The sequence below is a fragment of the Mytilus trossulus genome, chromosome 6 (assembly GCF_036588685.1).
Source record: "Mytilus trossulus isolate FHL-02 chromosome 6, PNRI_Mtr1.1.1.hap1, whole genome shotgun sequence".
NCBI classification, from domain to species: domain Eukaryota; kingdom Metazoa; phylum Mollusca; class Bivalvia; order Mytilida; family Mytilidae; genus Mytilus; species Mytilus trossulus.
Window position 1 is genome coordinate 87,885,418 of NC_086378.1, and position 27,534 is coordinate 87,912,951.

The 27,534-nt window shown below is 32.2% G+C and overlaps 2 protein-coding genes across 3 annotated transcripts in view; one reads left to right on the forward strand and one right to left on the reverse strand.

The window, feature by feature from the left end:
- The window catches only part of LOC134722134 (uncharacterized), a 57,459-nt gene extending 53,708 nt beyond the window's left edge, over positions 1-3,751 (reverse strand). Inside the window, exons 1-2 of one of the 2 annotated variants that reach the window (XM_063585690.1) lie at positions 3,610-3,751; positions 344-418 (exon numbers count right to left, since the gene is read on the reverse strand). In XM_063585690.1, coding sequence (XP_063441760.1) covers positions 344-360 — 17 coding nt within the window. In that variant the 5' untranslated portion in view covers positions 361-418; positions 3,610-3,751. Of the gene's footprint in view, positions 1-343; positions 419-3,484 lie in introns of both variants that reach the window. The other variant, XM_063585691.1, reaches the window with a different exon arrangement.
- A 3,822-nt stretch (positions 3,752-7,573) lies between these two features.
- Positions 7,574-26,027, forward strand: LOC134722135 (coatomer subunit delta-like). The gene is made up of 12 exons (XM_063585693.1): positions 7,574-7,793; positions 13,174-13,213; positions 13,609-13,832; positions 14,309-14,488; positions 15,210-15,415; positions 16,026-16,117; positions 16,605-16,677; positions 18,805-18,970; positions 20,953-21,100; positions 21,823-21,931; positions 22,368-22,572; positions 24,362-26,027. Exons 1-12 carry the CDS (start codon positions 7,791-7,793, stop codon positions 24,449-24,451), a joined length of 1,536 nt encoding a protein of 511 aa, XP_063441763.1. The 5' UTR covers positions 7,574-7,790; the 3' UTR covers positions 24,452-26,027.
- Positions 26,028-27,534: the final 1,507 nt, after the last annotated feature.

A 27,534-nucleotide genomic window follows, 5' to 3' on the forward strand; every position in this document is an offset into this window, starting at 1 on the left:
CTCCCTTCTATAAGGGCCCAACTAAGGATCTTCCTCAGAAATCAATTTAGCCTCTAACTATGTGTATTTATACTAGAAACATTCTCTGACAGGTTGAGTCTCTATGAAATAAAGCAAAAAGATGTATATTCTAGAACCAGTTCATAAACAAAACAAAATATGTATGAATATAAAAAATTTCCCAAAAAGAGTCTGGGTTTATTTGCAAAGTGCAACCTATAAGGTAAAAGACATAAATATCAGCAAAGAGTTTTCTGTTTGTGGAAATGATTTAAATGAATATCATCGCTACAGGTGTTAGTGAGCTTTACCTTCAAGCTTACATGTGGAGTATAAAACTTACCTTGTACATTTTGCCATGTCAATCAGTCTGATGTAGGTACTCTTTCATCATCATTTTCTTTGATTATTTACCAATCTGTAAAAAAAAATGACAAATTGTAACAGTTGAACTATTATTTGAAAATCTAAAGTCTATAGTGGGGGATCAGTTTTCTACGAAATTCAGGAACCAGTTGGTAAACACTTTTCAATTTACAAGGGGGTCGAACAGAAAATTGAAAATATCTTTTAACTATAGATAGAACTATGCTGGAATAGCTATATTGTATGACAATTTTTTTTTAACAAATATGAGGTCTATTTAGGGGGGGTTGTTTTCTATGGTTGGAATATATTGTCTTAAACATTTTATTCCTACCATTGAAACCAAGTAGTTATTTATTCATTTATAGATAACATACATGTAACTAATATAGATACATGTTTTTTTATCTGCACTGGTACATTTGTACCTGTATATATGTTAAGCACCTGTACATATGTTTGAAAAGTACCACATTTTGGAGGACACTACAACTTTACCTTCAACATATTTGTGTGACTCTTTTCTGATTACCCATGAAGATGTAGACTTATAAACATAATTGTTACATTAATCTTGTCATCTGAGAAACTACATTTTGAAATAAATTATAAAGTTTTGATATTGTTGCACATATATATTGTTAGATCATCATTTAACCTGTGGCAATATACATTGTAGGTTGATGCCAAAAAAGACTATGGCTGAAGTGGTTATGTGGCAATGACTACACGTTTGACCAAAACCTGCAAAACATGTTAAAAACAAATGACCTGATAACCTAACACCAAAATTGCACTTATTTTCTTATTTTCACAATTTTTTCAACCGTTTTTTTTTTTACCAAGACAAAAGTTTCCTTTCTATAGATTTTAAGAAGATTTGGTATGATTGCCAATGAGACAATTCTCAATCCAAATCACAATCTGTAAAAGTAAACCATTATATATGTTAAAGTATGGTCTTCAACATGGTGTTTATTTTGGAGATGTATCCTTATTTACTACAGTATATACATATAAATAGTTGGACCAATTTTATTTTGAATCTCTATTGAATCGTTGAAAAATGATCCATGATTCTGCAGCGATCAAGGAGTACTCAAATTGCATCAATGCTTAAATTCACATCCCTATAATCGTATAACAGATGTTTTGATTTATATTTTCAAATATTTAAAACAATTAGACATTTGTTTATTTCTCATAAAATCTAGGCTCGTAACATATTTTATATGCTTATTTTTAAAAGAGGACTTTTAGAGGACTTCACATACGTGACATAGCAACGTTTCCAAAGATTTTACTTTTTCTAGTGAACACTTTACCTGCATATACATGTACTTCATATTGTGAATGTTTTATGAATATTTAAATGCAATTACCTATCTGAAAGACATGCATAATGTCAAATAATAAAAAAATCAAATTGATTAGCTCCAAAGAAAGCTTTTAAGATTTTCACTGCTATTATTATTAAATAGATCCCTGTGTACTTTAGGTAGCGTAACGTTAAATTAACGGTTAAGGTTCATCATAACAAATGGACAAATATGGCCGTATTTTCACCTCAAAAACTATTCTGTATACAGACTTACCTGTGCTGTTTGGAAAGTTTAATGCCTAGCATCCACTAGATATATAAAAGTTAAATCCATTTTGTGTTTAAGAAGAAAGATAAAATCTTTCTTGGTTTTTGATGGGCATTTTTTTTCCTTTTTTCAGAAGGTGCAAAAATAAACAAACACCTGAATTACTTTGATACTGTCCACTCACTGACTCAGATAAACTCTTTAACTCACCTATAGTTGTGAAGATACTGGTGTCCATGTCAATTAAGGACAATGAAAACAATACAAACCAGTTTTTTACCTGAGGGAGCATCTCATAGGTGTAGCAGAATCCGGGTTCGTTTGCGCCCATTCATATTCGCACCCACTCATGTTCGCCCCCTTTTACTTTGGCACCCTACATGTTCGCGCCCAATTTTAATTGGTTTTGGGTTTAATAACTTTGTAATCAAGTTTTGGCAAGTAGTATTTTTATAAGTATAATGTTTTCGTTGTCTCAAAATAAAGTGAGACAGCATTTTTTATTGTGTTGAATAAATCGTAATTATGTTTTGAATAGTGTATTTTTAAAAAATAATAATATTCCTTTCTAAATAAAGTGGGGTTCTGTCAACGTTTTATTTTGTGTTGAATAACTCTTAATCATGTTTTAGTTTATAGTGTATTGCTATATAACTTTGTTTCATTGACTTGTTTCAAAATGAAGTGAAATTCTGACTACGTCTTTTTTTTTGTGTGCATTGAAACTTTTTTATCATGTTTGATCATGTTGTGGTTATAATAGTGTTTTGCTATATTTTATTGTTTCATTGTTTCATATCAAAAGGACCAAGCTGTTAAAATCAATGATCTTTTGTGTTTTTCATTTGACATCTTCAATCTTGAACTCATACCAAGCTATAAATACATTCAGTATTTACACGAAAGCATTTAAAAACAACAATCATGATTTTTCAATTATTCAACTGGAATTTGAATTAAAATTGGGCGCGAACGTGTAGAGTGCGAACGTGCCAGGTGAGAACGTGTAGGGTGCGAAAGTATATTGGGCGCGAACGGACCTGGTACCTTTACTACCGGTGTACCAAAACTTAGTCAATTTTAACACCTTTTGCATGAAGGAAAAAAAATTCCCATCAAAATCCAAAACAGATTTTATCTTTCTGAAACACAAAATGCATTTAACTTTATTATATCTAGTGGATGCTAGGCATTAAAACTTTCACAACTTTACAGGTAAGTCTGTACCCAGAGTAATTTTTGGCATGTAAATACAGCCATATTTGTCCGTTTGTTATGATGAACCTTAATTGTTTAATGATAAAAAATGGCTCACAATAAAAAAACCTTCAATGAATCTATCTATCTATCTTCATATTTCCACACTCAGTCACAACTCTGACTATTATGTGCCGTCTATTTTGATTAAGTTAGATTTGTCACTTCAGGGACTTGAATGTCTGATATCTGTGAGAATATTTGTCTTACAAATTATATATACATTGTAGTTAATTTATTTTTTGAATTCTCAAATGGATTGACCAATTCACCTCAATAGTAGGTTAAACTTCCACCGTTCAAAAGCAATGCAAGTTCTAAATCGAGGACAGACTTTAAGACACACAAGATAGTAGGTTTCCCTATAAAACTGTGTCAATTAGAGGTATATATTTACTTAAAATAACTTTAAAAATGTCTTTGTCTGCAGCTGTTTTCATGTTTTTCAATTTAACTTCCGGTGATTTTTCGGAACATTTCTAGGATCTTCTTTTGTGAATCATATTTTGTTAAAAGTCTTTCAGTGAACATCATTTATTAAGTCATTCAATAATTCATCTTTTATTACGTTTAATGGTTTTGCTTTTGATTCTTACAAAATTTAATTTAAAAAATACGAAAATAAAGGTGCTAAATATGACTAATAACCATGTAAAAAGATATTGCTAAAGATCACAAGAAGACCCTAATTATAAATTTATAGTACAATAAATTATCTATATAGGTGTAAATAGAATTTGATAAGAAAATGTATACCATTTTATAAGGATATATTCTTGTCAAAGTTATAAAACTGAAATAATCTAACAAACGGTCTCAATGAATCGATGACAACTCGCCCCACTAGCAAATCGCCTCGTCACGTACCAAATTGCACCACTCTTTCACTGACTCGCCCCTTTTGATGAAAAAAGAGTAAATCCCATTGATCATAGGTCTACAAACTCGCCTCACTTCTGAAAAGGGTTAAAATCCGCTTATCAGGGACAGTTTATACTTAGGTCTTAAAGTATAGAAAGTTAAGCTTCTAAATAGACTGTTCTTGCACGTATGGAACATGATGTAATCCCGTTAAATAAAAGTTTGCCAACTCGACCCACTTATGAAAAGGAGTTTTATTCCATTGATTAAAGGTGGTATGGGTGTCTTTCGCCATCTGTTACCTGTTACCTAGTCTTTATCTTCCTCCTCTAGCAGGAGCTTCGCTTCTATGGCGTAATTCAAATTTGCACCCTTATTTGCACCCTAACCCTTACACACGGGGCACTCATAAAATCAGTATACGTAGTTATTATAATTTATAACAGTAACATATATACAGCATGCGGACTAATCCATCACCATGTAAACGTAGTTAACTATATATATTACACAGTTCAATCGTTCATAGCCGGATCACTATTATATCTCCTGTCCATATAACATAGGGTGAACAAGTCTATAATTAAAACACTCCTGCCCTCGCAATCGCATTTGCTGTTCAAACACTGTCCTTGTTATCTTTAAAATCTAAAAAACTTTTCACTGTTCATTTGGTAAGCAATTATTCCATATAAAACACGCAAATAAAAATATTTAAAATCTAAAACCACTTGATATTTTACAAGCCTTGGATACGAGTTTTCAGTTCAAACACTATCCATCTCTCAATATTGCAGAAATAAATCCTGACACAATCCAGTAAATGCGAATCAAATTTACTCAGACATTTAAAGTAAACGTTTGTGATATAGTTTGTAACACAGACCTCTTGTTAATGTCTCTATACGGACATGTTCCTTGTAGCTAAGAAAATGATATGATGTACAGTCTATAATTAGATGTAAAAGATTCTCCTTGTCATCAAATAGTTCTTGAATTAGCAAAGGTGGCTTATTACAATCTACGAGAAGAGATTTCAGCTCTTGCATAAAGCGATTTCTTATGCTTGACAGTTTTTCACATTTAAGTATAAAGTGAGTCATATCTTCTGGTTCAATGTTACATAATGGACAGATTGCTGAGATACAGTTTTTTGAAAATCTAGACCTCTGATACTGAAGAATCATTATTCCGGTGGCAGTTTTAACTTTAATTGCAGTCATATTAACGGAGTACGGGTCAGTCCCACTGCTTTTCCAGATATTATGCACAGTTCCTATGTTGGCTCGGAATCATTAAAATTAATATATTTCAAGGATGACTTTTCTTTAGCTTCCTTCTTTAAATTTTGTAAAAAAATATTATTTATACAGTTATTCACAAAGTCTATTCCAGCTTATTTTTGATGGTGGATTCTCAATGATATCATAAGGCGATGGCAATCCATAAATTACAGTTAAATTGTGTATATGGAAGTGTTTAACGACCTTGACTGGCTTTTCAGCCCTCGCACGGTCGGCTCGGTGCCCGAAGACGATTGGTGAGCATTTAAATATTTTGTGCCGTGGGTCAGGAACGGGTAGCAAAGGACGCCGAATGGAGGCCGCCATCTTGGTTTTGGTGAGTTGTTTTTGGTTTGTTGACTATTTTGGATTTTACTTCTTCACAACGGCTGCTTTCAGGGCCAGTTTGGTCAGCTTGGCAGCCCGCTAGCCTCGATGATGGAGTACTGGTAGATGAATCGTGGACGTAGTTCTAAAGATGACAGGAAGCGTTATCAGGACCCAAGCCGTGAGGCAGGAAAATGAAGGTCGTATCACCCAACAGCCTAGGATACAGCCCTCGGACGTTAATCGGCATGACACTCCCCATAATAGACAATGGTTTTGGAGGCATGTTAACGCGGGTACGCCAACTACTACGTCTCTCTGTACGGCATGGATTGGTTTCTGTCATCTTAGTAGTATGTCGTTGAACATCTAACTGTAAACCCTCATCGAAGAAAGCGGGTAAAGGAGAGCTGACCCAGCACGTCCGTTCAGCTGTAATGACTGAGACGTGACTCAATGATGAAAAAATTGTGTAGTTTTCAATTTGTAAACCATCTTGAATTGTGAAAACAGAGCATCTCAGGTCTAGATTTTCAATCAAATTAGCAAAATTTGATACAGGAATGCATCTAACAAATGTAAATTTATATTTCAAAGAACAAATTTATATAAGCTTATAACTTATAAATATTAATATTTTTTCAAGTATATTTTTTTTTTAGTTTGATTTCAATATTTTTAATTAGCATGTTAAGGGGAGGTAATTCTGAAAGAGTGCATTTTCTGAAGGAATCTACATGGAATTTTGCTATTTTGAATTCTAGCCGGGGGGGGGGGGGGATACACGGTGACTCTATCTTTTCTTTTTGATATTCTAAAAGCATTTTTCTTAAAGCTATCTTCTCGAATTTTATTTTACAATTCTATCTTTTAGTTTAGCTTCTAATCACATAATGATGTTTTTCCTGTATAATCCATACAAAAGGTGTAACTTTGTCATAACCTGTAGCTTGAGAAAATGTGCAGTGACCCGCTATCATTTTTATTATATTTTTGAACATATATCAATAGACACTACGGTTTGGCAAAGTATGAACAAATTTTGTCATTCCTTAATTGAGACTTCCATACCACTTTAAAGCCAACTCGACCCACTAATGAATAAAATCATTAAACTGTTCATAATTGAGGCCTACCTTGTAGCCCCACTTATTAATTAAATGAACATTTATGAATAATGTAGAAATGCATCTCGGTTATTTTAAACTCTTTTGCTTGAAAGAGCGCTGAGCAGGCAGGAATAAGTATCAGCATTTCTGTGACGTACTATGTTATTAACTATAGGAACTGTTTATGATTTTTTTTTTCTTGTAAATATAATCACTGTTTTACAAATTTACAAGTCAAGAATCATCATGATAAGCAATCATCGAGTATTTTTACATAATTTTATTCTCAGATGAAAGCCGTTTGCACAATAAGTCAATTATGAAAAACACTGTCATGATTACACCAATGATCATTTGTATCGTTCTTACTATATAAATCCTTGACATTCTTAGACAAAGGCTCGACAAAACGAAGTACTAGATAAAATGTCAACACTAGAAACGGGAACATAGATACACAAATGTGGTATACAATACTGAGATAAGTTTTCACTTAGTGAGACTGAGTTGGCAGACATTAATCATATTATTATCTGGATTTTACCCAGTTTGATAAGTGCAGTTAGTTAGCAGAAGTAAGTTTAACGGGAATTTACCTCCTTTTGAAAGTGGGGCGACTTAGTGCAAAAGTGGGACGAGTTGAGTTGTCTTACTTCCATTGGTCCGTTGTGGTTGATTATCCCCTAGACTTTTTGATGTTGTATTAGGCTATACCTGCGCATCTGAATCCGGCGATTTTCTTTTAAAAATATAATTCTCTATTTAACACCTAATTTCATAAAATTTCGTGCTTTATAAACTAAAATTTAAAGTTTTAAGATTTCAAACATAGAATTCATTTCAAAATCATATCCATTATTATTTGTTCAGAAACTACATTTTTTTGGATAAAGCGCAAGGTTACAACTTGAAATTGACGTGGCCGAAAAACCGTCAGCAGATACGTTCATTACTTCAATATTTGTCAACACTAGTATTGAAAACAGCATTCTTTCAACATGGTAGGACATTCACTAAGTTTCAATAACATTGTCAGACATTTTTATTGCTCTCGACAATGAATATCTTTCTCGCTAGAGCCTGATCGAACCCAAACCACTTACCGGCACCCTTCATATTTTTCTCCTGGACACAACAAACCGAACCTCATTTTTGCTTAATTATACTGTAAACATATTGAATAAACGTAATGTATCTACACAGATATCTGTAATTATATCTGTAGCAATATGGAATGAGCACAGATTCATAAAACATGTAAAAAATACAGAGGCAACATAAAGTTTTCAAAAATTGAAGCCAATGAAAGACATAATGTACTGTTGGACATGTAACTAAAGGAAGAATAAGACCTAGTAGTAGTAAACAAAACAATGCACCACTATTTCATACCTTTGTCAATTTTATACTGTACCAATCATATAAATGCAAGGCCGTAACTAGACATCTTATTTTAGTGAGGCAAAATAATTGAGCCGAGCGAAGCGAGGCGAAATTTTTTTTTGAGGGTATGAAATGAATGGTGCAAAATCCTGCATTCTAGGCATTTTTAGAGAGTTTGATAATGTTTTGAATTTGGACAGTTTTTATAGAATCCGGGTCCGTTCGCGCCCATTCACGTTCGCACCCACTCATGTTCGCCCCCTTTCACTTTCGCACCCCACATTTTCGCACCCAAAGTCCGTTCGCACCCTACATGTTCGCGCCCAATTTTAATTGGTTTTGTGTTTAATAATTTTGTAATCAAGTGTTGGCAAGTAGTATTCTTAAAAGTATAATTGATTTCATTGTCTCAAAATAAATCGAGACAGCATTTTTTATTTGTTGAATAAATCTTAATCATGTTTTTGAGAGTGTATTGTTAAAGAAAATAAATTATTCCTTTCTAATTAAAGTGGGGTTCTGTCAACGTTTTATTTTGTGTTGAATAACACTTAATCATGTTTTGTTTAGTGTATTACCTATAACTTTGTTTCATTGAATTGTTTAAAAATGAAGTGAGATACGGTCAACGTTTTATTTTGTGTTGAATAACACTTAATCATGTTTTGTTTAGTGTATTACCTATAACTTTGTTTCATTGACTTGTTTCAAAATGAAGTGAGATTCTGTCAACGTTTTATTTTGTGTTGAATAACACTTAATCATGTTTTGTTTAGTGTATTACCTATAACTTTGTTTCATTGACTTGTTTCAAAATGAAGTGAGATTCTGACTACGTTTTTTTTGTGCGTTGAATGAATTTTATCATGTTTTGGTTTATATTATAGTGTTATAGCTATATCTTATTATTTAATTGTTTCAGATCAAAGGGACCAAGCTGTTAAAAACAATTATCTTTTGTGTTTTTCATTTTAAATATTTAATCTTTTACTCATACCAAGCTATAAATACATTCAGTAATTACATCAAAGCAATTAAAACAAAAAATCATGATTTTCCAATTATTCAACTGGAATTAAATTAAAATTGGGCGCGAACGTGTAGAGTGCGAACGGACCTTGGGTGCGAACGTGCGAGGTGCGAACGTGTAGGGTGCGAAAGTATATTGGGCGCGAACGGACCTGATACCGTTTTTATATAAATTGTTCATATTTAAAGACTTTTACTAATACCAAATTTTTAGCAACTTTATTTGAATTTGTATGTAAGATAATCATCTAAATATCAATTTAAGTCTGCCGCCAGAACATAGAACAAACATCGATTCAGTAGAGTTTGCCAATTATTTCTATGGTGGGTTCTGTCAAATTGTTTTAGAATCATAATTTTGGTCTGCTGATATACTTATCGCAAGACCGCACAACCTCTCGCCACTCATGTATGCTCTTTTCCTAGATTTCAGTCGTTTCAGGGCAGTCTGTGTTTCTAAAGGTAGCACATTATCATCAACACAATGATCAATGTCTTCTTCCAATTCCTTCTCCATCAGCAATTCGGTAGCAGCATCGGTAGTAACAGTTTTGTTTGCAAAAGGGAATTAAGCTTTCCTATAAAGGCTAGCACCATCATACAGTCTCAGTTACAAAATATTAAACTCGCTTGTATGCTGACAAAGAGTAAACAAACTAGGGATAGAATGAGATAAGATACATGTATATGATCTATCTATAGAGTAAGTATATATATGATATGGGTACAGGGGAATTAAAATGGAGTTTTGACGTTTACATGTAGGTCCGTAATTTCAAATTATTTCTGGAAATAGTCGGTGGTATTTTAGTTCCAGAATCTATAAATTTAGGGGTTAGGGGTTGGGGGTGTCTAATTCCGAAACCCCGAATATAAAGAAATGAAATTCCGTAGTCCCGAATAAGTAAAGACAAAATCCTGTGATAAAGGTTCTATACCATTCCTCAATAATGTCAAATTGGAATATGGGATGTTCTTTCAATTTTTAAGGTTAAAGAAACATGGATCATGAAAAACTTATCCATGCATGTTTCATATCATTTATATTTTATTTATCTGTAAAGAGAAAGATTAAAGTTGATGAAACGGAGAAATGAATACACAGACAGGACTGCCCCCATGCGATGCCCACTACTTGATTTGTCAGTCTACTTATCGTTTTTGGATTGTTCTAATGAAGTTATATGCAATACTCAGACTACGTTCACAAACAAATTAGTTTACTAGAATTATCCCTTCTTTACCTTCAGTGTCGCTTTTCCTTTTTCTGCAAGAGCCTGTTTTTAACCAGAGATCCATGATGATTATCGTTACTAGGTTAATGTAATTGAGAAACATCACCCGTTGAGGTGCTGAGTTATATCCAGGAAGAATAGTTTAAAAGGAATGATGACAAGTTATAGAAATTAAGGTTGAGACAGAACAACAAAAGACTATTTTTGTCGAGCCTTCGACTTTTGTCGAAAAAGCGAGACTAAGCGATCCTACTTTCCGTCGTCGGCGTTGTCGTCGGCGGCGTCCACAAATATTCACTCTGTGGTTAAAGTTTTTGAAATTTTAATAACTTTCTTAAACTATACTGGATTACTTCCAAGGTTGGACAGAAGTTTGTTTATGATCATAAGATACTATCCAGAAGTAAATTTTGTAAAAATAAAATTCCATTTTTTCCATATTTTACTTATAAATGGACTTAGTCTTTTTGCGGGGAAACATTACATTCACTCTGTGGTTAAAGTTTTTAAAATTTTAATAATTTTTTCAAACTATCCTGGGTTTGTACCAAACATGGACAGAAGCTTGTTTATGATCAAAAGATAATATACAGAAGCAAATTATGTAAAAAAATAAATCTGTTTTTTCTGTATTTTACTTTTAAATGGACTTAGATTTTCTGCCAGAAAACAACACATTCACTCTGTGGTTAAATTTAAAAAAAAATTAATAACTTTCTTATACTACTTTTAATTTGTACCAAACTTAGACAGAAGCTTGTTTATGATCAAAAGCTAGTATTTAGAAGGAAATTTTGTTAATATTTTGTACCTGTGTATCTGTATTTTACTTATAAATGGACTTAGTTTTTCTTTCAGTTAACATTACATATAGTCTGCAGTTTTTAAACATTTATTAGATTCATTAACTATACTGGATTTTTACCAAACTTATACAGAAGCTTCTTACAATCAAAAGATAGTATCAAGAGGAACATTTTTATTGATTTTTTTCCACATTTTTGTTGAGCCTGTGATTTTCAGCAAAAGTAGGCGAGACACTGGGTTCCGCGGAACCCTTACAAATTTTATTTGTATATATGTATAAAAAAAAATAATCAGTGTCGAAATTTTAGTGAGGCAATTGCCTCACTTGCCTCAAGGGTAGTTACGGCCTTGAAATGTATTTACACTTTTGGTATATAAATATATTTTGTCTCCAAATGTCCTTACATCACCTCCAAATAACCTTTTGACGACAAACAACAATCACTTTTTAGTGATGACGTCAAATGTTTTGAATTATGATGTCAATATTTACAAGAAGCTGTGTGATTATATGTAATGGCGGACAAATTTGCATACAAAAGTAAATACGTCTATTCATTAGTGTCATTGCTTAAGGATTATGTAACCTTGTGTTGATTTAAATTAATGCCACACATATGCAAATTTTATAGAAAACCCACAGCCTTTCCCTATTTAGTAATTCTATGCTTGATAGATAGATAAACTTTGCATGTAGTGCTAGCAATAATTTCCTTAATACAAGTTTATGAATTAAGATATTGGTTAAAACAAATATAAAAATGGACCAAATCAAGTACACCTTCTCGGGTGCACTTGACTTTAGTGACTCAGCACAAGGGCCTACTTCGATTCGTCCAACTCGGGTTAACTCTAGTTGAAAGGTCAGTGCTACTGCGCATTGAGTTGACTATTATAATGGAGGTGAAAATTTTGTTTTTTGCTGAGCATTAAAATAACAAAAATATTACGCAGTGTTTCACAAAAAAAGTTCTGATCCTGTTTGAAAAATAGTGAGTTAAAAAAAATCGTACAAAGAAAACAATTAGTTTCTATTTTATTTCTAACCACCACCGACAGCTGATAATAAACTCATCATGATACCAGGAATAAAATTTAATATATACACCAGACACGAGTTTCGTCTACAAAAAACTCATCAGTGACGCTCGAATCAAAAATTTGATAAAAGGTCAAATAAAGTACGAAGTTGAAGAGATTTGAGGACCAAATCTACACATGAGTAATATAGGCTGATTCCGAAATACAGACAATAATAAATTCCCCTTGTCAGCTTTTTTCTTCGGCTATATTTTGTCAAATACTAGTTTATTCGTATCACTTTTATTTGTTGCAACTACTTGACGCCATTTTGAAACTCGACTAAACCTGCCCCGACCCAGGGTTGATGTCGAGTTAACTCGAGTAGGTTCAAAAGGTCAAACTCGGGGGGGGGGGGGGGGGGGGGGGGGGTCGGTTGTCAGTCGAGTAAACTCGATAGACTCTACTAACCCGAGTTGGACGAATCGAAGTAGGCCAAGGTGTTTTGGAATTTAACGGTTGTTTAGGACTTTTTTGTAAACAATTAAAAAATATAGCACATCATAGAAAAACAAGTGAGTAATCTATTTTCAATTTTTTTTAACAATAATCTCTGTATTGAAGTCTGGATTTTCTACAAAAATCTTGGTTTTATTTTCACCAATTTCTCTTTTTGTACTAAATGCAATTAAACTTTAAATGATAAGGCTTTGCACAAGCTTCCCCTTGGTATATGTAAAATTGCCCATCTCTATTATTAATTATCTTTGCTGTTTTGATACTATTGAAACTATTTCAGTTTGTAAATTTCGTAATTCTCAGGGCACAGGAGGGGTCAACTTTAAAAATGTAAGAATACCCATAAATTTATTGGACAATCAACTAAATTTTTCTTTCTTTTATCTAGGTGCTGCTTGCTGCAGCTGTATGTAACAAGTCTGGAAAAGGTTGGTTTATTTTTTATAATTCTTAATTAATTAATCACATCAAAATGTTTATATCTGTATATTTTACAAGAAATATGAGAAATTTAATACTTGTTTATTTGAATTTTATTATCATTTAACATGTTTAAGTTATAAAAAAAGGTAAAGGACAACAGCTATCATTTAAATTATTAAATCTAATTGATCAATTACATTCATATAATATATATTATTACATCCCATACAAGTTTCATATGATAACATAATTTAAATGAATTTTCATGATTGTAGCCTAAAATTGTTATTGTAATACATGTAAGAATTAAATGCTTCATCTCTTTAATAAGTGATGTGCTGTACACCCTAATAGACTAACAAAATGAAAAATGAAATTAATACTTATAACACTTTTTCAGCGTTAATTTCCCGTCAATTTGTGGAAATGACAAGGTCCAGAATAGAAGGCTTGCTTGCAGCTTTTCCTAAGTTGATGAGTTCAGGAAAACAACATACTTTTGTTGAAACAGAAAGTGTGAGATATGTGTATCAGCCTCTTGAAAAACTTTATGTTCTGTTGATAACAACAAAAGCTAGCAACATACTAGAAGATCTGGAAACATTACGTCTGTTTGCACGTGTGGTAAGTTTGAAAAAAACTTTATGATCTGTCAATAACAACAATCGCTAACAACATGCATGTTCTTGAAGATCTGGGAACATATGTCTGTTTGAACATGTGGTAAGTTTAAAAAAACTTTATGTTCTATAGATAGCTAAAAACATGCAAGAATATCTAAATATAGTGTCGTTTTGCAGGTGAAGTAATTTTACATGCTTAATAAAAAAAAAAAACTTCTTTTAATCAGTATCATCCACATATGAAGAAGTTGTGGGGGATAATGCTTTTCATGTTATAAATTTGCTTGGATTACACCTTATTATTTTAAGGAGCATTTTAGATGGCATTTGCAAAGATCTAGATAAATAGCAGAATTGAATATTTGTTAACAACTTGACATGCATTTAAAAGTTAACTATAAAATGCATATCAAATAGATTGAACAGATAAATTAGAAATAACAAATATCTATTTATTTATTTTTCTCTCTTCTTTAGATACCGGAATACTGCAGAAATATGGAGGAGGCTGATATTGGAGATCAGGCATTTTCTCTTATCTTTGCTTTTGATGAAATCGTAGCTCTAGGTTATAGAGAAAATGTTAATCTTGCTCAAATCAGAACATTCACTGAAATGGATTCACATGAAGAAAAGGTTGCAATATCTGTTAGAGAGGTAATAATTATTAAGGTTAAAACAATTAACATGTTTGGGCCTGCAGATTAAATCTAACTGTAAAAACTTAAAGAATTAGAATCAGTTAGTAAAATCTTTAATATTGACCTGTGGGTGTCAAAATCCTTGAAGTAGTCAATAAAAAGTCTTTGTTTGTGCTGAGAAATGAGTAAAATAAAATAGTTCTTTCAAGCACAGCAGAAAAAAAATGGTTTACCCTTACCGATTATTTCATCCTATGGTAAAGAAAAATTGAAATATTCCAGAGAAAACACTACTATTGAAAGACCTGTTACAAAATGTTATGGTTTATTTTAATGATATAAATTAATACTGAAGACAAATTCTAATTTTGTCATGTTTGCAACCAAAATATGAATCCCATGTCATACATTGTTTGTCATATGTGGAACATCCTTTCCTTTCCTTTCTTAAGGTATACATTTACATTTTAAATTGAAATTAGAGAAGACAAATTTCATCAACTCCTTTCTGGATTTTTGGTCAAGAATACGAAAAATATATTGGTATATGATCTTATATATTTTGTTTTATTTAGCTCATATCAAATATTTTATTGAATGGATGTATCTTGCATATTTGCACATTCACCAAAGATAACTTTCTACAACCAACAATTGATTAATTATTGTAAGTAACATTTGAAGTTATGCTAAATATTCAGTAACACTTTAAACTACAATATGCTTTCTAATTTTAGACACAAGAAAGAGAGGCTAAGGAAGCAATGAAGAAAAGAGCCAAAGAATTACAGCAAGAGAGAAAAGAAGCTGGTAGATCAGGGAAAGGAATTGGTTATGCAGGAGGCTTTGGTAGTTCTTCATATTCATCATCATCTTCATCCAGAGACATTATTGAGCCTACACCATCAGCAGAAACAAAACCATCATACACATCTGTACCTAGGTAACTAAATGGATCAGATTTATGTACCACTTATTCGAGGGATATCAATTTTCCTGATTTTGGTGTCTGAGATGAAACCTGTAATTTATTTATAGTCTTTAGGACAAAATTTAAGTTTTTCTGATAGGAGCAAATGATGACACCCTTGAAATTTATGTCTGAGATTATACAATTTGACATAAGTTTGTAAACTTACATGAATTCTAGTAATAAAACTTGGACAGAAGCTCATCGCCAAGACCAAGAAATAGCATCTTTAGAAAAATTAGGGATTTGATTAAATTCTGTATTTTACTGATAAATGGACTTTTAGTCAACATTACACTCATACAGTGACATCATCAATCACAGGGTTATGTAGACCCCCTAGAAATGATTGTTTGGGCTCGGAAGGGACTTTCATAAAAGTTTAATTCACTATTTCCTATTATTGTTAATGCAATTATTCTAACGACCATCAAAACAGATCGTTTGTTCCTTTTCACCTTCAGTCTGAAGGTAGAAATGAGCAAAGACAATTGAGTAAATGTAACAGCTAATTAGTAATCTATTTAGAATTAACTAAAAACTTTCTGTGCATTTTCTTAATTCTATATTTTGTTTAATTTAGTAAACCATCTGGAACTGGCAAGGCTCTTAAGCTCGGCAGTAAGAAGAAAGATGTTGATACATTTGTTGGACAGTTAGAATCAGAAGGACAAAGTAAGATTTCTTCATCAATTAGCACTTTAAAAACTGACATTGCTAAAAGGTACATTTTTATCACTAGACTGAAAAATGTAAACTGGATACCTGAAGTCATCGTACGAAATAATAGGATCTTTGAAAAAATGTCCAACACCTTATACAATATAAGAGTTTTTATTGACCTATGTATTTTAATGTATAATATAGGACATTTTTCATGCCTATGTAGTGTTAGAGACTGGTCTTATAAATATTTGAAGCTAAAATTCTACTTTGAACTATGTTTTTTTTACAAACCCACTGTAGTTATTTTTCTTGTGTTGTTCTCGAATATCCTTCTTAAAATTCTATGAAACTACTAAAATTGTCATGTTATGGATATTCTTACTGTTCTATAAGATTATGTCTACTATCAATAGATATAGAGGCTAAAGAAAACTGTATAAAAAAGTAATTATTTTGTTGTATTAAATTTTGATTTGATTTTTTTTTTATCTTTCAGAAGTTGTCAGTTCAGACACATCAGTATCATCAACGGTAGCCAAAGCCTCTACACCAGCTGTTGATCAGGACGGGTAAGATCTAAATGTTCATGTTCATGAAATTGTAGTAAGACAAACATTTTAACCTTTGTTTATCACACTCTGCTACAGTTTCATCAGTAACTTCATATCATATACTATTTATAAGACCCAAAAAGAATAGTTATAAAAATCTAGCTGTAAACCCCCTCCCAAGAAAACTAGTATTTAAAATTGTTCTGTAGATGAAACTCATTTGTCTTATTCACACATTTAGACAGTTTATGTAATTTTGCAATAGCTGAAGAAAAAAAGCACAATTTGATAGGTGCTCATTTAAATGAATTTAATGACTTCCTAATAAAACACACACAACCAGATTGCTCACTTCAGGTTAAATCTATAAACTTAAACAAAATATTTGCCTTACATTTTTACCAAGTTTCACACAAATAAGCTAACAGAACAAACTGAAAAACATTTGTCTTGAAAATGAAATGATTGATATGGATAAACAGCTGCAGCTTGAAAATGGCTCAATTTAGATTAGACAAAAAACTGAAACACTTCTAATATTTTCTCATGATTGATTGAATATCAAAGCATAAGGCCGAGAAAAATAAGATCAGTGTTTCCGGTAACCCGACCGACCCTGTTTTTTTAGCCAAGACCCTAACTTTTTTATTGGATCTTCCAAAAAAAAATTTAAAAAAAAATTATCAACCGACCCTGTTTTTGACACAGGCTTCTGATAGACTACATAATATTTTTTTCTCTCTTGCTTCCTCTTGCATAGAAAGCCAGTAAAACATTTTATTAATGTCAAAAGGTATTCCAAATAGGTTAAAATCCAAGAAATTTGCACAGCAGGTGCTTCAAAAACATTGCAAATGGCACACTTCCGGTTTTTGTCGAGCCTGCAACTTTTGTTGCAGAAAGCTCGACATAGGGATAGTGATCCGGCAGCGGCGGCGGTTTTAGCTCACTTCTTAAAAGTTTTATATTTTAGAAGGTAGAAGACCTGGATGCTTCATACTTTGTATATAGATGCCTCATTTTACGAACTTTCCGTCAGTCACATGTCCAATGTCCTTGACCTCATTTTCATGGTTCAGTGACTACTTGAAAAAAAAGTTAAGATTTTTTGTAATGTTAAATTCTCTCTTATTATAAGTAATTGGATAACTATATTTGGTATGTGCGTACCTTGCAATGTCCTCATGCCTGTCAGACAGTTTTCACTTGACCTCGACCTTATTTCATGGATCAGTGAACAAGGTTAAGTTTTCGTGGTCAAGTCCATATTGCAGATACTATAAGCAATAGGTCTAGTATATTAGGCGTATGGAAGGACTATAAGGTGTACATGTCCAACTGGCAGGTGTCACCTGACCTTGACCTCATTTTCATGGTTCAGTGGTTATAGTTAAGTTTTTGTGTATTGGTCTGTTTTTCTTATACTATATGCAATAGGTCTACTATATTTGGTGTATGGAATGATTGTCAGGTGTACATGTCTAGCTGACAGGTGTCATCTGACCTTGACCTCATTTTCATGGTTCAGTGGTCAAAGTTAAGTTTTTTAGTTTTGGTCTATTTTTCTAATACTTTATGCATTAGGTCAACTATATTTGTTATATGGAAATATTTTATGATCTATATGTCGGTTATGCAGGTTTCATTTGACCTTGACCTCATTTTCACGGTCCATTGCTAAGTTTTAAGTGTTTTTGTTTTAGTCTGTTTTTCATTATTTATAAGCAATAAGTCAACAATATTTGTAATATTGAAGAATTGTTAGCTGTACATGTCTGCCTGGCATGGTTCATCAGACCTTGACCTCATTTTCATGGTTCATTGATCAATGTTTCATTTTCTTGGTTAATGTTGAATTTATGTGACAGTTGTAATAAAGCTTTATATTTAGGTCTATCAAGATAGTATCAAGGATAAGTAAAGAAGGCGAGACATTTCAGTGTGTGCACTCTTGTTGAAACTAATTACGGATCCAGACTTGGAAAAAACATGAAAATATTCCGGATTTCATTTACGATGTCAAAAAAAAAAAGATTTCCGACCTTCCGACCCTATTTTTTAAAATGATGTTACCGGAAACACATATCTTTTTTTTTTAAGCCTAATCTAAAATATTTACTAATGAGTTTTGATCCTCTTTTATAGTGTACACATCGTAATGGAAGAAAAGGTTTCCTTAACGGCTGGCCGTGATGGTGGACTACAGAGTATGGAAATTCTTGGTATGGTCAAGGTCAAAGTCAACGATGAACAATATGGTCGCATTAAAGTACAAATGATTAATAATGATAAAAAAGGAACACAGTTACAGGTAGGTCAGATGTTGAAAACATTTAGAAATATATTAGCATATGATATAGTTTTGAATATATGCTACTGGTCTCAAAAGTGAAAAAAAACCTTGTTGATGTGTTATAAAAAAATCACATGCAAACATTTTCTTATGAGTTATTATGTCAAGGCTATGGAGTAGAGTGAGAATGTAATTTTTAATCTGTCAATCATCACTTTGCATCAGATTGCAACCTTGCATGGATATATTGTAGTATATAATGAAAAGAAAATCCCTATTGATTTTGAGGTCATGGCATCTTAAAATAGACATTGGTGCCGTAAAATGGTGTGGATGCTTAATAATTATACCTCACGCAACGAGTTGCAGAGGGTATAATGTTTTTGACCCGTCCGTCAGTCTGTCCATCAGTCCTGTTTCTTGTCATCGCAACTCCTCTCAAACCACACAACAGAATTTCATGAAACCTTTTCAGATAATAAGGACATACTATTTTGTTGTGCATATCGACGGGAAATTGCGATTCAATTTTTTTTCTAGGAGTTACGCCCCTTTGAACTTATTGACTTAAATGTACTACTGCAACAGTTTGTCATCAGAACTCCTCTCAAACCATACAACAGAATTTCACGAAACCTTTTCAGATAATAAGGACATACTATGTAGTTGTGCATGTCGACGGGAAATTGCGATTCATTTTTTTTTTTCTAGGAGTTACGCCCCTTTGAACTTATTTACTTTAATGTACTCTGTAACAGTTTGTCATCGCAACTCCTCTCAAACCACACAACCGAATTTCACGAAACCCTTTCAGATAATAAGGACATTCTATGTAGTTGTGCATATCGACGGGAAATTGCGATTCAATTTTTTTTCTAGGATTTACGCCCCTTTGAACTTATTTACTTTAATGTACTACTGCAACAGTTTGTCATCGCAACTCCTCTCAAACCACACAACAGAATTTCACATAACCTTTTCAGATAATAAGGACATACTATGTAGTTGTGCATATCGACGGGAAATTGTGATTCAATTTTTTTTCTAGGAGTTACCCCCCTTTGAACTTATTTAGTTTAATGTACTACTGCAACAGTTTGTCATCGCAACTCCTCTGAAACCACACAACAGAATCTCATTTTTGTAGATAATAAGGACATACTATTTAGATGTGCATATTGGCAGGAAATTAATTTTTCTTATATAATTTTTTTTTCTTACACTTATTTAATTTCTCCAATGCCAATGTGGGGACGTGGGGTATGTGAGCGTGCTCACTAAAGTTCTTTAATTAAACACTATAAATGGATGGTTAATATTTACTTTGTTGATTGATAGCTTTTAATGAAATGAAGATTTCTATTGATTTTGATGCTACCACATCTAAGGTTAAACTAATAGTTGTTTTAAATAGACCCATATTTGTTCTAAAATGTAGTTTTGAACGGGAAAACATTTTTTTTTATATCCCATCTATGGGAATTATGGTTTCTGGTCTGTGCATCCATCCATTTGTTTGTCCAGTCCTCCGTCTGACCCACTTCAGGTTAAAATTTTTAGTCAAAGTAATTTGAGGAGGTTAAAGTCTAATCAACTTGAAACTTAGTTCACATGTTCCCTATGATATGATCTTTCTAATTTAATTGCAAATTTTCAACTGAATTTCACAGTCCACTAACCATAGAAAATGATAGTGTAAGTGGGGCTTCGTGTACAAAAGGACAAACTCTTATTTTCATTTCATTCAAATGATCAAGGAAGGTTTTTCTCTGAAAAACTGTTTAAAATCTTGAAATATCTTTAACAATTGTGTTAAGTTATCTCTCCTGATAATTCATAACTGGATGTATACGATTTTGGATAGCTAAAATCTAAGATTTGTGAAATTTTAAATATGTTCTACTCTGAAATAGGGTAAATGTTTATAAATTTTTAAAACATAACAGAAGCATCAGTTTAGATTAATGTGTTATAATATTTTATTATCTTTTACTTTTTAGACACATCCCAATGTGGACAAGAAAAGATTTAGTACAACATCCAATATTCAGCTGAAAAATCCAGAAAAACCTTTCCCTCTGCATCAAGATGTTGGTGTATTAAAATGGAGATATACAACACAAGATGAATCTAATATGCCATTATCAAGTAAGTTTAAAATGGAGATATACAACACAAGATGAATCTAATATGCCATTATCAAGTAAGTTTAAAATGGAGATATACAACACAAGATGAATCTAATATGCCATTATCAAGTAAGTTTAAAATGGAGATATACAACACAAGATGAATCTAATATGCCATTATCAAGTAAGTTTAAAATGGAGATATACAACACAAGATGAATCTAATATGCCATTATCAAGTAAGTTTAAAATGGAGATATACAACACAAGATGAATCTAATATGCCATTATCAAGTAAGTTTAAAATGGAGATATACAACACAAGATGAATCTAATATGCCATTATCAAGTAAGTTTAAAATGGAGATATACAACACAAGATGAATCTAATATGCCATTATCAAGTAAGTTTAAAATGGAGATATACAACACAAGATGAATCTAATATGCCATTATCAAGTAAGTTTAAAATGGAGATATACAACACAAGATGAATCTAATATGCCATTATCAAGTAATTTTATTGTGATATGGCCATAGTTACAAAAAAAATGTCTAACTTTATAGAGAATTTAATTATTTTTTAAATAAAAATGTTTGGATTTGATAATCAAAATTCAAGAAAATCGTAAATTGGGAATAATTTTTGTGGGAGGATGTCTTAACATTTGATATGCAAAATGAAATCAATGATAAATTTACTTCATTGCTCTCTTCATTAATGTTTGCTTTTATTTTCAGTAAACTGTTGGCCAAATGAAACAGGAAATGGCTGTGATGTAAATATAGAATATCAGTTAGAGCAACCACAACTAGAATTAAATGATGTAACAATAAATATTCCTCTACCGTAAGTGCTTCTCTCATGTTAAAGTTATGTTTCCATAGAACAACCTTCAATGAACTGATCATTCTTTATCATATCTGTTCAATAAATGCAGGATTGGACCACAGGTAAATAACAATTAATGAATAATATTTTTGAAAAATCACTTTTTACCAAGAATTATTTGTATTCATTTCTGTGCCTTTTGTTTTTTTTTCTTTAATACAAAAACTCAGATGTTGATGTATCCCTATAATAGAAAAATATCTAATAAAAGAATGGTAGTCTTTTATTACCAAATACCTTTCAAGAATAACTTAAAAACTTGAAATTTATTAATTTTGATATTATTTCAATAGTCAGTTTGCCTGAAAATTAAAAATGAATAAAGTTTCATGTTTAACTTTTTATTTGATTTGTATCATTGACCTTTGTTAATGATGTCTATTTTTTCTAACAGGACAGGTGTAGGGGCTCCAGTAGTCGGAGATTGTGACGGGGAATATAATTACGACAGTAGAAAGTCAATGTTAGTGTGGAGTTTACCTGTTATAGATGCTTCCAACAAGTCTGGCAGCTTAGAGTTCAGTATAGCCGGTCATCCTGATGATTTCTTCCCTGTCCATGTTAACTTTATGTCCAAAAAATCTTACTGTGATTTACAGGTTAGTTATTTTGTGTCATATTATAATCTGAGACACATCAATTGTACTTCATTCAAAGTCTTATTAAATACTGAGAATTTATTATATATTGAAAAGAATATCCTGACAATGAATTTGCTGACCACCTTGGGGGTCTGGTGGTAGTTATTATATAAGACAATCCTGACAATGAATTTGCTGACCACCTTGGGGGTCTGGTGGTAGTTATTATATAAGACAATCCTGACAATGAATTTGCTGACCACCTTGGGGGTCTGGTGGTAGTTATTATATAAGACAATCCTGACAATGAATTTGCTGACCACCTTGGGGGTCTGGTGGTAGTTATTATATAAGACAATCCTGACAATGAATTTGCTGACCACCTTGGGGGTCTGGTGGTAGTTATTATATAAGACAATCCTGACAATGAATTTGCTGACCACCTTGGGGGTCTGGTGGTAGTTATTATATAAGACAATCCTGACAATGAATTTGCTGACCACCTTGGGGGTCTGGTGGTAGTTATTATATAAGACAATCCTGACAATGAATTTGCTGACCACCTTGGGGGTCTGGTGGTAGTTATTATATAAGACAATCCTGACAATGAATTTGCTGACCACCTTGGGGGTCTGGTGGTAGTTATTATATAAGACAATCCTGACAATGAATTTGCTGACCACCTTGGGGGTCTGGTGGTAGTTATTATATAAGACAATCCACCACAATGAATTTGCTGACCACCTTGGGGGTCTGGTGGTAGTTATTATATAAGACAATCCACCACAATGATTTTGCTGACCACCTTGGGGGTCTGGTGGTAGTTATTATATAAGACAATCCACCACAATGATTTTGCTGACCACCTTGGGGGTCTGGTGGTAGTTATTATATAAGACAATCCACCACCACCCCTGTAATAAATTCACTTTTTGTTCAATTAATTGAAATTATTCAATTAAACGACAAATTAAAACTAAAGCTAGTGTATGTTACACAGGTGAACTATGACGTAGGTGAGTACATCTCATGGATTTAATTTTTAATCAACTAGTTAATTGCGATGAGAACATGTTGTGAAAGCAAACATATATAACAAGTCTTACTAAATACTGAGAATTTATTATATATTAAAAAGAATATCCTGACAATGAATTTGCGGACCACCTTGGGGGTCTGGTGGTAGCATATTTGTCTAGAGTGTGGGAGGTCATAGGTTCGAATCCAGACTGGAATATATGAAGAACCTTGAAATTAGTATTTGCTTCTTCTCCACTAAGTGTGTGGAATTGAGGAGTAAGAGCAAGACAGGTTGGCTCAGAGTCAGAATAATGTGTCTGTATAAGGTGATATATGTCTTTATGTGGCATGTTACCGTGTGAACTAGCACGTTAAAACCCGTCTCGGCTTCTTCATCTTATACAAAGCAACAATAATATTCATATTGTATAAACATGTATTCGTATATATATGTAATTTGCCATTGGACATCAATCATCACAATGAATTTGATTATAAGTTCAGTTATTGGAAAAGAAAATACTGATCATATTTCAAAACTTGTTGAAAATTGAAATATCTGGAAATATATAATGCAGACATAAATAAAACTTGTTATTAAGGCTTCATCTCAGCTCCATGTATAAAGACTTGCATTTCTAGTCCTTAATCATGGAAGAGAATATAATATTTAGGGGACTCAAACTTTTACGTTGTTTCTGCAGCACATACTACTTTTGTAACATTGGTTTCTGGTAAAAAAAAATAGCTTATTAAAAATAAACTCTTCATTTTTGTCTTTTTACAGATATCTGATGTCCGATTAATAGATGGAGAACAGCCTGTAAAATATTCATCGGAAGTTATGTGTTATACAGACAAATATGAAATTGTATGATAAATATGTGAAAACTAAAAACATTTTATGTAAATTGGGACTTGGAAGAGAAAGACAGCCAACCAACTGCCTGTTTAAAGTGCTACAATGTCTAGAAATTTAATACTATTCTGAACAAAAGAATTTAGACCTAATTCAATGTTGGCTGGCTAGATAAAGTGAATCATGGAAGAGGATATAATATTTAGGAGACTCAAATTGTTGTTCCTGCAGCACATACTAATTTTGTAACATTGGTTTTTGGTTAAAAAATAGCTTGTTAAAAAAAGTTTTGTTACAATGGCATAGAATATATATCACATCTATTACATAGACTTGATACAATCTGTAGATGACCATTCCTGTTTTAGAAGTCTTTTCATCAGAATGGAGCGTTGATATTTGTGTAGGCATTACTGAGGAGCACCATATAATAATGAATTGTTGTCTCAATTTGTAATTGAGTTTTTGTGAAAACTGTTAAACATGTTAAATAGAACTGTATTTTATGAGTATAGAGTTATAAACACTTACATAGAAAAAAAATCTAATTTTTGTCAAAAACTAAACTTTAAAAGAAATGTTTTAAATATGTTAAAACTTCAATAAAATGTGATTCATGGTTCGAAGGATTATATGAATTCAACAGAAGCATCCAAATATATATGTATGTTCTCGAGATAGTATTTATAATTCTATAAATGTTTCATAAATTCCTATATGTCTTTTATCTTTCACTTTACAGACCTTTAGATGTATAGAATTAAACAATTTCCTACAAAGACAAAACTATGAAAGTTGAATTGCATGTATGTGTATATAACAAACTCACTTTAATGGTTAGGAATTAACTTTTAAAGGTTGTAATTTAAACTAAATTAAATGTGAAGTCCTGAGGATTTGTATTTAAAGTTTTCTTGTATAAGACATGGTGGGTAGAGTTTTGTAACAAAATTATATGAGGGGATGTTGTTAATTATCATTTTCCTGTACATTAAATGGTCAGGTATTTATAGACATAGAAAAAATTACAAATCATGATCTTGACTTGAGATTTTGGTATAAGAATCACATTTATATTTATGTGTCAGAGTATGTTTCTACTTACATATGTTGTCTGATGATAGGACCATTTTACTTTCAAAGGACAAGATGAGAGGTTGATTTTTATCGATATTTTGTTCTGCAATATCTTTATATTTAGAAATTACTACTCTATTTTCTTAATGGTTATCTGATTTTTTGTTATAAAAATATTACAGCATTGGAAACATCACATTAAATTTGTTTTCAACTGAAAAAACAAAATTGATCAAAATACAACCATATATGGATAAGATTTATCTACAAGAGCACACAACCTAGAAAGATTAAAGTTATAATAGACTTTCCTGCAGGCAACATTATAAAAAATGCTTCTACTAAACTTTTAAACCAATAGGTATTAATTGATGGAGATTTCCTGTTGACATTTGTTATTGTTTCAACTTAAGGACCAAAAATAGATTATGTATATATGTCTTTTTAAAAGAAGAATGTTTATTTATTGAAAGTGCTCTGAAGTATATATTGTCAAAAATAAAATGGTCGAACAGTTTGATCTTCTTATTATTAGTTGGTAAACTGAATTGAAAAGTAAATGAAAGACAACATTATATTATCAAGATGAGAATATTGTTGATAATATTGATAGTAGTAGCAAGGCCATCACTTGTCAAGCTCAAAGAAAATATGGAAATGTTGTGCTTTGACATTCCTGATTCCATAAAAATTATTTGGCTCCACGAAGGTTGCATCATGAGCAGAATCTGCTTACACTTTAGGAGCACATGAAATCATGAAATTTTGGTGATGTTGGTTTTGGTCAGTCTTTGGTTTTCCTAGATTTCTTTTGCATACTGCTATTTGTCTTGATCTTTTCCTACATTTGCTATATATGGAAGTTTATTTTTTTTACCTTAGGAGTTTAAATTTCCCTTTGATGTCTTTGGCTCTCTTTCCATGTCGAGGTTTACATCTTACCAGAACCAAATTCAAACATGATCTGTAATTTTTCATACTATATTCCAACAAGAGTGCACACACTGAAATGTCTCGCCTTCTTTACTAATCCTTGATACTATCTTAATAGATCTAAATATAAAGCTTTATTACAACTGTCACATAAACTCAACATCAACCAAGAAAATGAAACATTGATCAATGAACCATGAAAATGAGGTCAAGGTCAGATGAACCATGCCAGGCAGACATGTACAGCTAACAATTCTTCAATATTACAAATATACTGGACCTATTGCTTATAAATTTAAAGAAAACAGACCAAAACACAAACACTTAAAACTTAGCAATGGACCGTGAAAATGAGGTCAAGGTCAAATAAAACCTGCGTAACCGACACATAGATCATAAAATATTTCCATACACCAAATATAGTTGACCTAATGCATAAAGTATTAGAAAAATAGACCAAAACTCAAAAACTTAACTTTGACCACTGAACCATGAAAATGAGGTCATGATCTGATTTTTGTCAAGCCTGCAACTTTTGTTGCAGATAGCTCAACATAGGGATAGTGATCCGGCGGCAGCGGTGTTAGCTCACTTCTTAAAAGCTTTATATTTTAGAAGGTAGAAGACCTGGATGCTTCATACTTTGTATATAGATGCCTCATGTTACGAACTTTCCGTCAGTCACATGTCCAATGTCCTTGACCTCATTTTCATGGTTCAGTGACTACTTGAAAAAAAAGTTAAGATTTTTTGTAATGTTAAATTCTCTCTTATTATAAGTAATAGGATGACTTTATTTGGTATGTGCATAGCTTGCAAGGTCCTCTTGCCCGTCAGACAGTTTTCACTCTACCTCATTTCATGGATCAGTGAACAAGGTTAAGTTTTGGTGGTCAAGTCCATATCTGAGATACTATAAGCAATAGGTCTAGTATATTCGGTGTATGGAAGCACTGTAAGGTGTACATGTCCAACTGGCAGGTGTCATCTGACCTTGACCTCATTTTCATGGTTCAGTACTTATAGTTAAGTTTTTGTGTTTTGGTCTGTTTTTCTTATGCTGTATGCAATAGGTCTATATTTTGTGTATG

What these genes read in the sequence shown, in the direction of transcription:
- LOC134722135 (XM_063585693.1), top strand. An exon ending in TTGCAATATCTGTTAGAGAG is followed by an intron (nt 14,489 to 15,209) that starts GTAATAATTATT and finishes TTCTAATTTTAG; the next exon opens with ACACAAGAAAGAGAGGCTAA. An exon ending in AATCTTACTGTGATTTACAG is followed by an intron (nt 22,573 to 24,361) that starts GTTAGTTATTTT and finishes GTCTTTTTACAG; the next exon opens with ATATCTGATGTCCGATTAAT.